The sequence below is a fragment of the Condylostylus longicornis genome, unplaced genomic scaffold (genome assembly GCF_029603195.1).
Source record: "Condylostylus longicornis isolate FDR11 unplaced genomic scaffold, ASM2960319v2 ptg000004l, whole genome shotgun sequence".
NCBI classification, from domain to species: Eukaryota; Metazoa; Arthropoda; class Insecta; order Diptera; family Dolichopodidae; genus Condylostylus; species Condylostylus longicornis.
In genome coordinates, this window is record NW_026577973.1 from 12,780,330 (window position 1) to 12,798,673 (window position 18,344).

At 25.3% G+C, this 18,344-nt stretch overlaps 3 protein-coding genes across 4 annotated transcripts; 1 reads left to right on the plus strand and 2 right to left on the minus strand.

Moving 5' to 3' along the window:
* Nucleotides 1–1,166: 1,166 nt before the first annotated feature.
* LOC129614329 (ferritin subunit) lies at nucleotides 1,167–7,380 on the minus strand. Of its 2 annotated transcripts, none has more exons than XM_055528896.1 (5): nucleotides 7,155–7,380; nucleotides 6,767–6,977; nucleotides 2,152–2,429; nucleotides 1,866–2,033; nucleotides 1,167–1,683 (listed from the first exon to the last, which is right to left on the minus strand). In XM_055528896.1, exons 2-5 carry the CDS (start codon nucleotides 6,828–6,830, stop codon nucleotides 1,537–1,539), a joined length of 657 nt encoding a protein of 218 aa, XP_055384871.1. In that variant the 5' UTR covers nucleotides 6,831–6,977; nucleotides 7,155–7,380; the 3' UTR covers nucleotides 1,167–1,536. The 2 variants fall into 2 exon arrangements, with proteins under 2 accessions (XP_055384871.1, XP_055384863.1); XM_055528888.1 differs by having other exon boundaries at nucleotides 7,047–7,380.
* Nucleotides 2,398–6,717, minus strand: LOC129614320 (homeobox protein extradenticle). The gene has a single exon (XM_055528877.1). The coding sequence runs from the start codon at nucleotides 5,680–5,682 to the stop codon at nucleotides 4,576–4,578; it is 1,107 nt and encodes a 368-aa protein (XP_055384852.1). The 5' UTR covers nucleotides 5,683–6,717; the 3' UTR covers nucleotides 2,398–4,575.
* Nucleotides 7,381–9,369: 1,989 nt separating the features above from the next.
* Nucleotides 9,370–11,654, plus strand: LOC129608937 (soma ferritin). Its single transcript, XM_055520746.1, has 3 exons — nucleotides 9,370–9,617; nucleotides 10,011–10,124; nucleotides 10,714–11,654. Exons 2-3 carry the CDS (start codon nucleotides 10,031–10,033, stop codon nucleotides 11,319–11,321), a joined length of 702 nt encoding a protein of 233 aa, XP_055376721.1. The 5' UTR covers nucleotides 9,370–9,617; nucleotides 10,011–10,030; the 3' UTR covers nucleotides 11,322–11,654.
* Nucleotides 11,655–18,344: the final 6,690 nt, after the last annotated feature.

The window sequence follows — 18,344 nt, forward strand, 5'->3', positions numbered from 1 at the left end:
AGAGTTATTTGGAAATGTTTTTTAAAAATTTTTTTTAATTAAATTTGCGTTCTCCATACTGACAAATCAAGATTTAATTGATTTTTCTACTTTTTATAATTTAAATAGCAAAACAAATTTATACAAATACATAAAATAGGTAAAAGTACATCTTCCGAAACTATTCCAGCTAAAAATAAACTATTATTTTTTTAGTTAATACTACATAAAATCACGCATTCATGAGGACTAAATCTGCTTATGATACTAAACTCTCTTAATTTTCGACTAATTGCCAATATTTAATAAAAATTATTAAAATTTCTTCTGGGTACTCCCCACAAAAAATAATATTTTATCACTAAAAAAATAAATAAACAATATTTGATTTTCTTTTTTAATTTTATTTCTTAAATACGCCTTTTATACATTCGGTTTTACATAAATACATATAAAATACTCATAATTTCATTTCATTTCAATTTGTTCTAAAAAGAATACCAAAAAATTTGTAAAAATTTTGCAAGAATAAAAAAAAGTATATTATTAATTAGTATTTTATATTTTTTTGATTAATGGTTTTCTCCCATTTCATTTGATTTTAAATGATTTAATTTACTTGTTTAAAAATTTTATGAATCACAGTCCTTAATAACATAAAGTATAGTAGCTCAATTACAAAAAAAAAATATTAACCAAAAAACAAAATTACAAAGAGAGTTTTTATATTTAAGAAATATTATAACGATTACGATGGACTTTGTATTATATAACCAACTTTATTCCTTTACTCCTTTTCTATAATTTCACCATGGTTTTCATAGTTTATTATTTAATTACTAAAAATATTTTTACATTTTCTTTTATTTCAATTTTTATTGGTTAATATTCTAAATGTTCTCTTATTAAATATTATTGAAAAGAATAATGCGTTTCACTGATTGAATTTTATTAATTTTAAATATAAGTAAGTATTCTAACAAAATATCATTCAAAAGTAATTACAAAAAAAAATATAAGTATGTATAAAAACAATAAAAAAAAGAATATTATTATCCGAACAGAGTTTAAGTAAGTTTAATGACACAATTCTGATATTAACTACAAAAATATGAAAAATCATCAACAATGCAATATTATTCAATATGCACCATTTTCAAAATGAGCTCTTGTATCGGAGCTCGCACAGTTAAATTTTCCATTACACTGTTGACAAAATTTTCAAATTAGTTATTAAGAAAAGTATATTATGTACGTTTACTATTGCTTATTAAAATAATATTGAAAAATTTTGTGCAATCTCCAAATCAAAAAAAAAATTAATGTTTTTTAATAATGTACAAAGAAAAATTTACAGATTTTAAAATTTAAAAGAACTAAAAAAAAATTTTATTAAATCAGAATTATTCCATTAACTTAAACATCGTCCGCAAACCTCTATATAATTTACTTTAAATTTTACCAAATTAATAGTTTATTTTTTAATCCTGATTTTGATAATTAATAATCCATAAGAGCTATTCACGAAATTATTAATAATAGCTTGAGAAAATTTTTTTATGATTTCAAGGTTTTGTCAAATAAGAATTCACCAATTTCGCCATGGTGTTTCATCATCTTACTCAATGTTGAAAGTTTGCCAGCTAACTCACGTTGGCCATGGTGTTGCTCTTCTAAATAGACGCCAGTCAAATAGTCAACAAGCTAATTTTAATAAATGAAAAAAATTAAAGAAAATTTAAGAATTTTTAAATTCACTTAAAATTAATATTAATGAACAAAGTATGAAGTTTATCAGTTAGGAAATCTTAAAATTGTTAAAAATTTTAAAAAAAAGCATCTCATGTGTTTTGAAATAAAAATAAAATAAATAATTTGTAACTTACATGATAATCATTAACTTTAATTTTCTTATTGTTATTTTCAGAATCAGCTGCAATATCGGATTCACATTTTTCAATGACACCCTTAATGCTTTTTGTTACTTGAGCTTCTAAATTTAATGCGTCGGTTAATGCATCAACACCATGATTCCATTTAGTTTTCATATGAGTCTAATTAATCAATACAATTTCAAGATAAATTTTTTTTAATGTTAATAATTTTTTAAATTAATATTATGTACGTAAATATAAAAATTGAAAATACAAAAGAATTTTTCAATAAACTTACAGGAATTTTAATTAAAGAACTAATTTCTCCAGTTAATTGTCCACGCATTGTCAAATAATCAATTAAATGTTGTGCATGCTCACGTTCTTCTTTAGCTGAATCAAAGAAGAAATCGGCAAAACCAGGACGATTTACAGTATCACGAGAGAAATGGGCTCCCATAGCTAAATATTGAAAAGAAGCATCAATTTCTTTTTGTATTTGATCCCTTACAGCCGTAATACATCCGGATGTCATGTCAATCCATGCATTTGGTAAAGTTGGATTCGGAGCTTCACCTTTGTTTTTATTTTTATTAAAAAAAAAAAAATTAGGCATTATGATAAGACGTTTCTTTTTTTTTAATAATTAGTAAATTTTAATTTATTATTAGAAAATCAACATTCAATTGCTCTAACATACAGGGAATAATTTTTCAGAATCAAAAGGTCATTGAGTAATGAAAATTTTAAAAAATTTTGCAAACCTTCCAAATTTTTTTGCATAAAGTTATCCAACTCAACAACTTTAACAAGTAAATGCATACATGTATCAAATTTAAAGTACAATATCTGATTATAAAAAAAAATTATAGTTCATCTAAAAAAGTAAAACCATTTTATTGTAAAAAGAAAAAAGAACGAACTACGTTATGTCGTCATCATAAAAAAAAAAATTATACCACAATGACTTTCAATTTTTGTTTTCTATAAATAAGAAAAAATTAAATGTAAACTCTTTGTTGCAAATTAATATTATGAAAAAAGCTTTGAATATTGTTTTTTTTTATGGACCCATATGCACAATGAATAATTATCACGATTTCGCGGATAATTTAAAAAAAATTAATTGGTAGATTTTATAAATCCAGTTCTTCAAATCAAGCTCGCACATTTCTTTTCTTTTGTAAAAATGTTGTATTTGCTCCAAGGAATTAGTGCAATTATATACGCAAATCGTTAGCCAATTAAAAATTATTAAAAATTACCCCTTTTATTCAAAATTTTCTGAGTTCAGTTTTCGGACTTTTTTAGAGTGTGCTTCTAGTTAAATTTAATACCGACATATTTTGCGGTAGTAAAATATTTTATATGTACTCGATACAGATACCAACATATCAATGTATATAAGTTGTTTATAAACTATGATTATGCTCTTATTCCAGTATGTAAAAACCCCTAGTTTCAAAATTCAACAAATTTTCATAAAAAATGTTCTAAAAACATATGCTTTGCATTTTTTATTTTAAATTAAAATAAAAACTATTTTTAGTAAATGACTGATCTAGAAATTAATAGAAAATTCAAAAATAAATTTATTAGGAAATAAGAACTTTATTTCCGCAGCGATTATTTCGTCTATTTAAAATCTGTTTTTGGTACTCATGTGGTATCTATACTCAACACTCTATCTATAGCATAGTATATACCCACATAGACAAAACTTATCCTAAACAGTAAATTTTTATTAAACATACATTTGACAGCAAGTCGAAAGTATTATTTTATTTAGTGGGTATGTACCTACTACTTAGTTCATTCACAAAAAAAAAACATAATTTAATAATAGTTGAGCAAATTTCGAATTTTCACTAGAACTTCCGTAAAGCATTTCCCTTGAGCGCTAAAAACCTGCGTTTAGCAATATATATTATATCAACGAAATAAGAATATAATAGCCCCAATTAATTTCGACATTTAAAATACGTAATCCCGTTTTTTAATGCATCAAAAGCCTATTTGTACCTAAAATATTGCAAAATTTTAAATTTGAATGAAAAGTTTTTGTTTAAGCTGGCATACTAGCTAAACTTCTTTATTATTAATTTTTACGTATACATTTTTCCAGTGATTAATAAGTACGTATACAATTTTTCAGTATACATTTTTTCCAAATGTTTTTGTTTTTTAATTTTAAATTTAAACTTTTTAATCTTAATAGAATTTCCTAGAATTACATTTTGTTTTCATTAAAAAATACTAGGACCATGCCAAGAAATTATTTTTATTTTTGTGCGCTAACATTCAATTATGTTGCGAAAATATTATTTTTTCGATTTTATATTAATTGCCAAAACATTTTTATTCGTTCCTATAATAAAAAAAAAATCTACTATAGAACATATTCAAATTGGCATGATAATTTTTTTTCTTCAAAAATAAAGAAATATCTGAGAAGTAGTTTTTATATAAAAATTAATAATTATAAAAAAAATTAATCAAAATTACTAAAAAATTTAGTATAAAATACATAAATACTCGTATTATAACTAATCAGATTTTCTTTATTAAAGAAGTTCTCCACTATTGTTATTGCACTCATGTAATTCTTGAAAATTCACTTATATTTATATTTTTTTTTTTATTTTTATTTTTTTTTTAGTGTAAATAATATTAAGTATTTATATTAATAGGTAAAATTTTAAAATTTGTAGGTATGTCGTCCTCAAGGACTAAGATCCTGATTCATAGTGGGATCATAGCCCATGCTTCCATCGTATGGTTGTTGTTGATCATAACCACCTGAACCTAACGAATAACCCATTGAATCTTGCGGTGGTGCCGGTGACATCATTGGCGTTGTGTTACCACTTGGAGGACCAGTCATTGAGTAAGGGGAAGCACCAGCCGCTTTTTTAGCAGCATATAAATTTGCTTCTTCTTGTGCTTTACCAATATTTTTCTTATAACGAATACGTTTATTACCAAACCAATTAGAAACTTGCGAAACCGTAATTCCACATTTACGAGCCAATTCTTCCTTAGCTTCTTCTGATGGATAAGGATTACTTAGGTGACTATAAAAATACTCGTTCAAAATCTCTGAAGCTTGCTTACTGAAATTGCGACGTTTACGACGTGCATCCAAAAATCTTGATCTTAGTATCATAACTGCTTCACATGTTGATTGTTTCAATTGCATTTGTATTGAACTGAATTTTTTATGTATAATTTGAACCATACGTTCAATTTCTTTTGGAGTAATTGGCCTTGTTCGACTTTGTTCTCTGAGCAAATTCATAACATGAGTTGTAAATTCATTACAAGCTTGTTCATATTTTTCCAATTCTTGATGGTATATTTGCCGAATTTGAGCTAACTTCGCACGGTAGTCTGAATGTTCAATTGCATTATCCGCATTTTCAATAGATAATGATGATGTAGCAGCACCAGCAGCCGCTGCTGCACCTTTTTCTGGACCAGCCACACCTTCTGCAATCAACATATTATCTAAACGCATCAATTGCGGATCTGGTGGTTCTTCCTCTTGAGTGTTACGAAAAGATAAAACAGTCTTTTCCTTTATTTCGCACAAAACCGAAAATAACGCTGGTTTCATTCTATGACAATTTAAAGTATGTTTCCTTGCCTGAGCTTCATCTAATGATTGTTCTGAAATGCTCATAATTTGCTGTAATATTTCACCTATGTCTTTTTTTCGTATTTCATTTTCATTCCCAGTATTTGTTCCATCATCTTGTCCTTGCATTCCATATACCTGAGGTGCCATCATTCCTCCAGTATGAGCCATCATTCGATTTGGATCCTCCATTTTTTTTCTTTAAAATTTACTTGCAAAACTTTTCTTTTGCTGAGTTAATCAATTTAATATTTGAAATTTTTATATTTAACGAAAAAAAAATCGATGTGATAATATTAAATTCCTTTAAATTTGTTTATAAATTAAACTTAAAGTTGAATAAACTATTTTAGCATAATCTCAGCAAAAATCAATAACATGGGTATTGTTTTGAAATGAAAATTCTTTTACATTTATATTTCCATTTTTTCCATGCAATTTCCTTTTATTTTCAAATCAAAATATTGCAATACGTTTATTATAAATGAAATAATTATAATAACACAATAATAATATGTAATTAAATTTTATTTTATTTTAATTTTTATTTATTACTGAGGACACAATGAAATGATGTTGAACAAAGTATAATGAAATATCTAAAATGGCGACTTAAAGTTTTTATAGCTATGGCAGCATTGCGCGCTCGCAAAAAAATATGAAATAGAAGTATACGAAAAGGACAACAGCATTTCTCATTGAATTTTTGAACGATATTTATTCTTGTTTTTTCACTTTTTTGACAGTTCATAGTTATCAAAATCTACAATTTAAAATTTAACTTTATTCTTCTGTCTTCCTACATTTTAAGCGATTTATAATCATGATAAATTTTGGAAATTCAAAAGTTTTATCACCAAAATCCAATAACTTAACCAAATAAAAAGACTAAATAAATTAAAATTAATTTTACTTGTTTTTAGGGTAACATCAACTTTTTAATTACGCCTTATTTTCCTTACCCCTTCTATAGAACAAAGTAGAACAGTCGACAAAAAATTAAAAAAAAAATTAGAATGCACACATGATGTGTTGCATAGAAAAATCAAGTACACATAAAATCCAACAAAAAAAATAAATTGCATGCACTAAAAATACAAAGCTTTTCTACATAAAAAATAAATTTACATATTCTTTCATTCAAGGCTTATAGACCTCATACGTTAATCATATTAAATCACGATTTCACTTTCATTATTATCCAATTAGATATTCATCTTATAAAAAATAACTTGTAAAAATTTTCTAAATTAATAAATAGGTATTGAATACTCACAATGTAAATCTCCATAAACCGCTGTTGTTACAGAAAGTAAAAATATTCCCAATAACAATTTCATTTTCGACTTTAATTTATTCAAATTTATTCTCACAAAATTAAAAAATTTATATGAAAACTCTCACTAATAAGTTATGCGACGAATTTTATATCCTTCTTTGTTTGTCACTGTTTTTAAATTGAGTTTAAAATTTAATATTTTGTTTTTCTGAAAAAAAATTAAAATGTTTCTTTCTTTTTTATTTTATTTTTTTTTATTATTATTATTATGACAAACCGTTCAATATGATGAAATATTTATAAATGAGTCTTCAATTCCACCTTTATACACACTGGCACAGAAGGTGATCAATTAATAAATGAGTAAAAATAAAATTTAACAAACTTTTTTTTATAAAATCAATTTAGAAACGGTTCCTATAAAAATATGCTTAAGACTGAGTGCACAAACACGACTAAATATTCTTTTTTTGAAGTTTTTTATAGTTTATTTAATTAAGCTGATAACAGGACTTTTATTATTTAATTGAAGTAAAATTTTTGCTTATTAAATTTTTATTTTCTAGTAGATAAGACAGAACTTATTTTTATAATTTGCACTTTGTTAATAAATCAAGCACATTCGATGTTGAATGTTTTTGTATGAATTTGACAAACACACTGCAATATGGCGACGGAATATTGAATTTTTATGTATATGATAACCAGCTGATTAATTTCTTTGTAGTGTTAGTAGAATTACGTTGTTGCTTATGTATAAGATATTTCCTACTAAAAATAATTACGTAGATTGCCAACTACTTAAAACCGCTACTACAAAATTAATTGAAAATATTCCAAATCGGTAATTTCCCCGAAAAAAAATTTTTAAACGAATAAAAAATTTCCTTTAATTTGAAAAAGACTTTATTTATGCACTTTATAAAAATTTATTACCATCTACGTAGATTACGTAGCAGAAGATCTAACAAAATTTATAGCAAAAATTTTAAATTGATCTATAATAAGAATTTCACAATAAAGTAAAACGCAATATGTGAAGTTACTAAAACTTTTATAAGTTTTTTACTGCAGTCTTGAAAAACAGAGTACTAATTATAAACTATTTGGAGAACATTCTAAAATCTATATTTATTTTGACTTAGCTGTATACCCCAAAAATAAGTTGTTTACAAAAATTCTTTGAAAACAGCTATTTCATAGTTTCCCATAAATGATTCTTATAGGAAACCATTGAATGAAATTATAAATACAATTCCGCTTAGAGAGAAAAGGAGAAGCAAACAATAATGCATTGGAGCACATTCAAATTCAATTATCTTGGCACCAATTTTTCAAATTCACTTAAATAAGTATGTATGTAATAACAATGCGATTATTTGATCAAACTTATTTTGATTTTGTTTCTTTTCAGCAGTGTTAATGTGAACAACTCCTTTACTTGAAAAGTATTGGCTACTTAGCAATTAATAAAAACCAATAAAATGTTATATTGAGAACGTTGAGAGCAACATTAATTTCCCAAACTACATCTACTCAAGCTGTTAAGTTCTGAAAAGCCAAACTACTAACAAATAGAAAAAAAGGAATCCAAAGGTACCATGTCTACTTAAACAGTAAATTAATGTAGCAAATTTGATGTAGACAGATGAATCGTACATATTTTCAAAGATATTTCGACTTTTAGTTATTACATCTGAAATCGTCTCTTTTTCTTTACTGTCATTTAAAAAAAAAGTTACTTTTATAATTTAAATTTGAAATGTGTATTTTTTCAACAACAACTGTAACAGCAATATCTTCCAAAAATGAAATACATTTGATTACCTTAAATTTTTTATTTATTCAAATTGCATATTAAGATATTATTCCACCAGTATTTTAAAACATATCAAAATAAGTTAAATGGGCCAAATTCATTAAAATAATAAAAATTAATTTAATAAAATATTTTTTGCGACACATTTTAAGTTTGAAGATAAAAATAGACGAGTTTACATAGATATAGATACATATTTAGAAAATAGAGGCATACGTTCGTTGTGTTTTGAAAGAAAATTTTACATACGTTATGTTATTTTGTTTTGTTTGAAGATTTAAAATTCAACACTAAGCTTTAAGCGTAATGAGGATGCAAAGATTCTCTTCAAAATGCGATAACTACAAAATTTAGCCTAAATACAATGAGTGAAACATAAATTAAAATGTAAACCATTTTAAAATTTGACAATTTAGAAATTTATAATTGATATTATTATAATGTTTAATATTATAATATTATTATGTTATTAATATTATGATATTATTAAGTAGTATGTTTATATAAGGTACTATTACAATTAAGGTACATACCATTTTCAATGAAAAACCGAACCATTAAAAAATATTGTAGAAATGGCTCTGCTAAAAGCCGACCAACAAAAGAATCCATCTTAAAACATAGAAAGAATCTAGTGCTTATACCCCATTAACTTAAAAGTTGTTTTCGATATATTTAATTTCGTTTAATTTTTAAATACAAAGGTGTGCGTGATTCATTTTTATATTGATTATGTAGTTGTTTTGTTGTAAAGAAATGACTTGGATATTTTTATTTTATATTCTCTAAATCGATTGAATTGAGAACTGGAAAAATAAAAACGGAATAGTCGAAGTGTAAATACGAATTAAAAATAAGTTTTTTAAAATTATCTTTTTAAATTGATAAAACAGTTAAAATAATAATTATAATTGTGTTGAGAAATTAATTGAATCAGTTTTAATTTGTCGCCCAAGTAAGATAGAGTTGAAAAAACGAAAGTTGTAAATTGGTTTTTCCAATTAAATAAAATACCAAATCTTTTAAAAGGTAAAAAAAAATTGATTTTTCTTTGTAATTAGAATTTTAAAGAAAAAACAGCTCATAAATTTAAAAATGGTTGACATCGATTTAAATTCCTTTGTTAAATTTAATTTTATTCTACATTTTTATGAATCACATGTGTATAGAAGTGCATAAGTATGTAAATATATTTATACATATATTTGTATGTACAGCCGATATATACGCATATGTAAATATAACATGAATTCAATTATTGCATACTTATGTATGTAGTAAAAAGATTAGAAATTTTCAACAACTTTGTCAACTTTGTGACATAAAATGCTGTTACTTAAAATATTTCAAGAAGCATAGCTCTCTTTGAATTGCGTACAATTTTCGAAAGGTCAAAGAAATAAAAACAACTTTTCATTTCAGACAAAGCATAGATTTTTGAAATGAGGCTATTAATGTGCATTGCAGTTTTGATTGCAGCTGTAGCTGCCAAAGATGAATGTCGTGATAATGTTCAACTAGCATGTTCCCAAAGTGGTAAGTTTGAAATATGAAGAAGAAATATTAAAGTAATCTGATTAAAATATTAAAATTTCACCAAAAAAAAAATCCAACTTGAAATATTTATACATGTGTATGTACATATGTATATGCGTGTAGAAATTCTATTAAAAATTTTTTTGTTGATGAATAACTTCATTTCTGTTCAATTACTAAGGACAGGTAAATATTTGGACAGGAATATATGTAGTATGTCTACAGCAATACGAGTATCAGTCTATGGTATTTTCTATTTATGATAATAATTTCGAATAATAACTAATATTGCATTGTCGTTCGTATCATTTATTCAAGGTAATGAAACTTTCTATCGATTGTATTTAAAAAAAAATGCAATTGCGCATAATAAATTCAATTTAAATTTAAAACATATTCGACACAAAATTTTTTTTTGTAAATTTAAAAATACTCAGATTGCCTTAATATTTAACGTAAATAGGAAATTGTTGTGATATTTAATATATGTAATGTAAATCTGTGCTAGTTACTAGTATAAGTATAAATATGTAAATGTAAACATGCAAGTTCAAATTGTACCTATTACGTCAAAAAATATTATTTTCAGGTTCCGTGAAATGTAATGCATTGTATGGTGGTTTCAAGCATGCAGAAAGATCTTTGCAAGAATATGCTAACAATCAATTGGCTGCCTCATTCGATTATATGATTTTGGCTAGTCGTTTTAATTCTTATCAAAAAAATCGACCAGGTTTTAACAAATTATTACAAGGTTTATCTGATAAAGCTTGGGAACGTTCAATTGATTTAATTAAACATATTGCAAAACGTGGAGGTGAAATGATGTTTGGTTTAGATGATTCAAATGAAAGAGAAGATAATTCAAATTTGGGAAGAAAAGTTTTAGAAGTTGATGAACTTGAAGCATTATCAATTGCTTTGGATACAGAAAAAAGATTAACAGACAAAGCATTCCATATTCATCGTAGTGTTTCACATGCTCATCATTTAAAACCTGAAGATGAACATTACACAACTGGTGAAATGAAATACGATCCTGAAATATCACAGTATATGGAAGAAGAATTCTTAGAATATCAAACAGACACAATTCGTAAGTTATCTGGTTACACAAATGATTTGGCCAAATTAATGAGTGTAAAAGAGCCATCCTTATCAGTTTATCTTTTCGATGAATACTTGGCTAAAGAATAAAAAATTTGTTGTCAATATAAGAAGCACATACAACATAATATGTATATTTTTTTTTTAAATAATTAAAAAAAAAATTGGGGTAAATAATTATTTAAAATTCAAAAAGTTAAGAAAATTAAGTATTTTTGTACAATTTAAATTACATTTTATAATATCTACCTTGTTTTGTATCAACTTTTATATTTTTTATTTTACAAAATGTGTTTGAAAGAGCAAATGTTTGGTTTGATTTTTCTTGAAATTATGAAAATTTTTAATATTATAATTTTGTGATACTGTAAAAACTAAGAAATAAATTTATTAATAAATAATAAATAAATCACAAAAACGAAATTGTGGGGTCTGAATTTAATTATAATTTAAGTAGATAGGTATTTCAAACTGTAAAAAAAGTGCTGTAAACAAGGAAGTGCTGGATTGGTTTGAAGCGCTTACCACATGATTGTTTTGAATATAACGGGGTGTTTTTGCTTTTGCAATTGTACTGGGTTTTCCATCATTTGATATTAGGTATGTATTGCAATAATTGCCACAAGAGTGTTTGAAAATGCAGAAATACCCTTTCAATCTGTTAGACCGCTTGTTTTCAACTGGCTTCTTTGTGCAAAATTATCACTTTACCAGACAAATAGTACGTACGACATGAAAATTGTGTATAACAAAGTTGCAGGACATGATATAATGCGTTCACAAAAAAAGCTAACTTTTTGAAATAACTGACGTTTTGTAAAAGATTTTTATTTTTTTGACCGAAAAATTTCGTATTTAATTTCGTGTAAATCTGATATCAAACATTAATATTACCGTAATATAAGACGATGTAGGATATTGAGTAAAAGACTTGCGGATAAAGCATCTATTTACTTTGTTATGGGTAAATGTCATACAGAACTTTTTTCATTTTTAACAGTGCAAAACTAACCCTTGTGGAAGTTGTCTCCACATACCTACGCACAACTTTTTTCTAAAAACTCCAAGAAATCATCCTCCGAGGGTTTTAACTAAAGCTCCACGCCAACATACATATATGTACATATGTACTTTCGGCTTCCAATTTTAGAAAATTGGTTATTCAAATTTATATTCATCTTCGCACAATATAAAAGCATACTCATTGATCTTGAGGACTTCAAGATGTTTAAAGAAAAATTGTACGTATTTATAATACGAGTATATGTAGATTTTGTAAAGTTCTGTCGAAAAACATAAAAATAGGAGCTAAACATTAAGATAATTTTTTGCAAATAAAATTTGATTAAAATTAATGGCATCACATTCCCTTTAATTCGCTTCTTTGAGTTCAATAATTTTGTATGGGACTTTTTTATTTGAATTGTATTTGCTGCCATATTGAACCGATAAGTTATAATGTTAAAAAATAAAAAGAAAATAATAAACAAGTAAAAACGTTTCAGTCGGTATAAACCGATTGAATTATACCCTTCACCTTTCGTTATTGTGTAGCAATTACACGAACCCGTGAAGTCATTCTATAGAAACTTCACGGATATGTCTGACCTATAATTGGTCATCCGACTGCCAAGTTTCATGAATCTGACTTTATAATTTTTCCATTTATTTAAAATTAGCTTTAGGAGTTGTATGGCAAGTACCTGAACCTGTCAAGCAATTCCATCAAAACTTCATATATCTGATCTACAATCGGACACACAACTGCCATGTTTCATGAATCTGACTTTATTATTTTTCCAAATATTAAGAATAAGCTTTTAGGCTTGTATGGTATCTACTCGAACCTGTCAAGCAATTCCAGCAAAACTTCAGAAATATATCTGATCTGTAACTCGACATACAAGTGCCAAGTTTCATGAATCTGACTTTATTATTTTTCCAAATATTTAAAATAAGCTTTTGGAGTTGTATGGCAAGTACCCGAACCCGTCAAGCAATTCCACTAAAACTTCACAAATATATCTGATCTACAATCGGACACGCAACTGCCAAGTTTCATGAATCTGACTTTATTATTTTTCCAAATATTTAAAATTAGCTTCTGGAGTTGTATGGCAGGTATCCGAATCTGTCAAGCAATTCTTCTAAAACTTCAGAAATATATTTGACCTATAATTGGACACATGACTGCCAAGTTTCATGAATCTGACTTTATTACTTTGCCGAATATAAAAAATTTGCTGTTGGAGTTGTATGGCAGCCACCCGAACCGGTGCAGCTATCCCTTTATAATTTTTAGAGCATCTGTAGAATATAATTGGACACATGTATACAAAATTTTATATTTATAGCTTTATTAGTTTTCGAAATATTTAAAATAAACTCTTTGAGTTGTATGGCAGCTACCCGAACCCGTTGTCCGAATTTGTCCAATAACAATAGGGCTCGTCCTTGGCACAAAAGAAAAAACTTGTAAAAGTTTGGTGTCGCTAGCATTATTCGTTTTTGAGTTATCGTGCGATCGGACGGACGGACGGACGGACATGTCTAAATCGACGCAGAATTTTACGCTGAGCAAGAATATATATATATGTCCATATGATTCATTTTACTTAAAAGTAAAAAAATAAACTTAAAATTTCAAATTCTTTCCAAAAACTGAGATTTAAATATTTTAAATTTAAAGAAGAAAATCATGTAATGAAAAAATATTTAAAAATTTTTAATAACAGAAGTCAGAAGTAAAAAAAAGTTTTTTTTTATTTGCTTGTATTAAAAAATTCGCTCACGTTTTCTTCTTCATTATGAAGTTTTCGAAAAAATGAACATGACCATCTTTTTTTTTGCGTACAAATGAATGTTGTCTAAACAACATCATGTGATGCTTAACCAATACATATGTAAGTAAAAAACGCTGCGAAAATCGCAGAAACTCTATGGTCGGTAGATTTTAATTTTTTTTAACGATAGTAAAAATCATATCATGGAAGGATAAGAGAAGGACAGTCTTTGTAGAATGTTTTTTTTTCCAGTATTTGTCTTAAAAAAATATTAGAATCCTGATTTCAAATATTGCGAATTTTTTGCATTTAAAAAAAGTTATAAAAAGAGAAAAAATTTTTATTTTTATAATTTAAAAAAAAAATAAATAAAAAGGATTATTTTTAAACGACTGCTTGTCATTTACAATTTTTCGCATGATTGTTTTGTTTTTTTATATTAGAAAGAAAGTGTATTTGAAGTACCTACAACCTATTCATTAAAGAACCCGGCGAATTAAAGATAAGTAAATAGATTGTACATAAATACGTATGTATGTACATATTATGTGTATTCGGGGACTACTTCTTTGTCGCTTGTGTATTTATCTTATTATTTTTACTTTATTTGTACACTGCTAAATTTAATTTGTTCTTAGTATGTAAGCAAATATTGTCTTAAAACAGAACTATACGTAAAGTAAATTTGCTTCATTTGCTTTTGAAAATTTTATATGTAGAATTATTGTTTCAATAATTTAAATTTTAAAATTCGCTCAATTTTTAAAGCTCAAGTTTAACTCACTCACATTGAAGTTACTCTACCCTATTTCACGAGTTTTTTTAATATTATAATTTGGAACGTGATAAAGTCATTATAAATTAGGAATTATTTTAGCAATATTGCTGAGCATGTACTAATTACTTAAATGAATATTAATGATCATGGCATGAGATTAAATTTAAAATTAATAAATTCAAATTTACATGAAGTTTTGTATAATAAATTTTAAATGGAACTCAAATACTATTGTAGCCAATATATCGGAGCTCAACGTTGTTAATGAAATTACCTACATTAAATACCTGTTGTTGTCTTGTTGTAGTTAAAAATATAATAAAATAATTTGTACTATAAATTATAATAGGCCTTATCATAAATGCAATATATCGCGATATATATAGTATAATGAACTAGCGACAATTGGTCTATATTGTTAAATTTTCGTTTTATTGCTAAATATAGCTATGTTAATATAAGTAGCGCAGTTAAATCATATGAATCATTTCGATTTGGTAGAATAAATAAAAATATATTGAATATAAGCACAAACTTATTTTAATAATTGCATTATATAATTAAAACAAATTTATTAAGTATATTTAACTGAAAATCTCGAATACTAATCAGCGTGTGCAGAAAATAATTATGCAGAGTTCAAGCAGTTATCTTGTTCTGAACACAAAAATTAATTATTTCCTATTAGAAACAAGTATTGATTAGGTACATAATAGGTATACTCGTACTTATTACTTACATACTTTTATACTTCTACTATTTTTAATACTTCACTTATAAAATAATTTTCAATTTCTATTTTTCAATAATTTTGCACAACTAAATTTCACTCCTTCATAATGGCTTCACCTATACCACCTTATACAACTTCAAATATTTATCCTGTTTACATTTAATATTTTGTAACTTAGTCATGAATTTAGTTTATCATTGCATTACTTTATTCTGTAAACCAATAACCCTTTTGTTTTTGCAAAATGTAACATAATCAGCTTTTTGACATCAAAAGTTAAAATTTTTGTTATGCTTTTCAAGTAACAAACGAAGTTATTTTTAGAAGAAAAGAAAACATAATTTGATTTTCTATATTGAAACTTTCCTTTTTTTTGTTGTTTTTCCAAAAAACCTAGAAGGTAAATTTACGGTCAATAACGCTGCTGAAACCAATTGACTCAAAGAGAATACTAAAATATTGAAGATGAGAAAACCAAATAAAAATAGCAACGTTATAAACATTCATACCCCATGTTTTATACTAAGCTTATAGAAAATCATGTACCGAAAATGTTCACAATAAAACGTTTGTTTTTTTTTCCTGTTTTTTTTTTGTTCAATTTCTTTTTTCAATTTAGCTTCTAAAATTAGAAAATCACTATTTTTCTTTCTTCGATTTTTTTTTATATTTATAATATTTCGACTATACTTACTGCAGAACATCAAAATATTTATAAGAAAATGCAAAGAGAAAAGGAAGGAAAAATCAAAATAACATCATGTCTGCTTAAATAAATATCCTTTGAAGTCCTTTCATGGACCATTCATATATAATGAATGATAAAACATAGAAGTGAAGACATAAATGTATTAAAAGCATAACACCGTAGCGAAGAAAACAATGACGTGTTCTGAATTTGAAAATATTAAAAATATTTTTTTATTACTATTATTTACATTAATTTTTATTTGTTAAAAATATAGAGAGGAGCTCTGAATTAGAAATATAGGAATACAAAAGTTGTGCATAATATTATTATTTACATAAATGTAGCCATGTGCATGTGCTATAGTGAATTGCAAATAAATGCTACAAAAATTTTAAATTTTATTGAATAAACAGATCTTATGAATTAAGCACCAGCACATAAGATGCTTCTTATTTATTTGATAATAAGCTTTCCCAAAAGTTTTCAATGGAAATCTTTAAATTTCACAAATCTTTTCAATTAAATTTTACAGTTTTAATTTTCCCATTAAAAGTGAGTAAATTAAAAAACATACAATAATAAGAATGAGAAATTAAAAAAAACTTTCTTTTTCCATCACAGAAAAAAATGAATTAGATTTTTCAACTAATCGTAATTAGCTGATCTCAAATTAGGTGTTTTTTATAAACAATTAGAAGTATTGACAACTTCTTTAGCTGTTTTAAAATTCACTATTAGCTGGCTCAACTATTTGGAATTAGTTGAATGCAATATTAAAAAGATTAGGTGATTTGTCTACTCATTTAAGAGTATTATCTAAAATAAATAGTTGAAAATATTCAACTAATTTAATTAGATATTTCACCTAAACATTTAGCTATTTTAGAAAAGAAAACAAAAAAATAAGTTTACAGCTTTTATGTAAATCCCTAATCAATGACTACATTTTTAAATATTTTGACTACAGCTTTAGTTGATTCAGCTATTTCATTTTATATCAAGAGATTGACTAAAACATTAGCTGAAGTACCGAAAACATTAGTTGAGTTATAAAAAAAACAAAATGTTTTATTACAAAGTACCGCTGCTTTTCTTCTCCAATGACTACTTTTCTAGATATTTTAGATACAACTTTAGTTAATTCGGCCACATTTTTTTACTTAAAAAGGAATTAACTAGAACATTAGTTGAAATATCGAAAACATTAGCTGAATTTAGAAAAAAACACTTGTTTTATCAAGAAAACAATTCAAAATACCGCTACTTTTTTTGTATTTTAATTTTTAAAGTATTTGAAAAGAAGCTAGTATATGGTGAAATATTGGTGTAGTAAACAAGCATAGTTTATATTTTCAAGATTTTGTGAAATAAATTTTTCGTGGTTGAAATGGTTAACTTAAAAAATTTTAAAAAATCATTATTATTATTTAAAAAAAAATTAAAAATTATTTTCAAATAATTTACGCATAATACTAAATAAAAACAGTTAAAATCGTATTAAAAGTAATACAAACAACTTTTTATGCAGAAAACACAGTAAGATATTCGAATGAAATTTTTAATTAATGGCTTATTCTAAAACAAAACTTTGAAGCTTCTTTGGTAAGTTTTTATATAATCAAGTTATTTTGTTTAACTAACCAAAAATATTCAATTGTATTTTAGATTGAATTTTGACTTCGAGAAAACATTTTCACTGAAAAATTTGTTACTTCTTTCAAAATGGGAATCTTTTAAACTTAAAATTATTAATTTTTATAAAAAGGAAGGATCAGAAAAATATTAGACTTTTGTTACTTTTACAACAAGATATTCAAAGGATAGACGAACGGTCATGTTTTTACATTAAAAATAATGTAAAATAACTGAAAAAATATTAAACAAAATAAAATTAAATGAAGCAAAACTTAATTTTTTATTTATAGCATTCTTTTATTTTCAGGATTAAACCTAAATAAATTTAGAAAAGAGCCTAATTTGTTTAGATACTTTTTCTAATATAATAGGTAAAAATCCTATAATAATTAACTAAAAAATAGTTATATTTTCTATTCTCTAACTAAATAATTAGGTATATTATCTATTGTTGAGAATATTTTTTAACTATTTATTTAGGTGAAATTCCTAT

Excerpts from the sequence above, each read along its gene's own strand:
- LOC129614320 (XM_055528877.1), bottom strand. The coding sequence starts at position 5,682 with ATGGAGGATCCAAATCGAATGATGGCTCATACTGGAGGAATGATGGCA.
- LOC129614329 (XM_055528896.1), bottom strand. The coding sequence starts at position 6,830 with ATGAAATTGTTATTGGGAATATTTTTACTTTCTGTAACAACAGCGGTT. Across the intron at positions 2,430-6,766 it reads GGTTTATGGAGATTTACATT|GTGAAGCTCCGAATCCAACT; the intron begins GTGAGTATTCAA and ends ATAAAAACAAAG. Across the intron at positions 2,034-2,151 it reads GTTCTTTAATTAAAATTCCT|ACTCATATGAAAACTAAATG; the intron begins GTAAGTTTATTG and ends TTGATTAATTAG.
- LOC129608937 (XM_055520746.1), top strand. The coding sequence starts at position 10,031 with ATGAGGCTATTAATGTGCATTGCAGTTTTGATTGCAGCTGTAGCTGCC. Across the intron at positions 10,125-10,713 it reads ACTAGCATGTTCCCAAAGTG|GTTCCGTGAAATGTAATGCA; the intron begins GTAAGTTTGAAA and ends TATTATTTTCAG.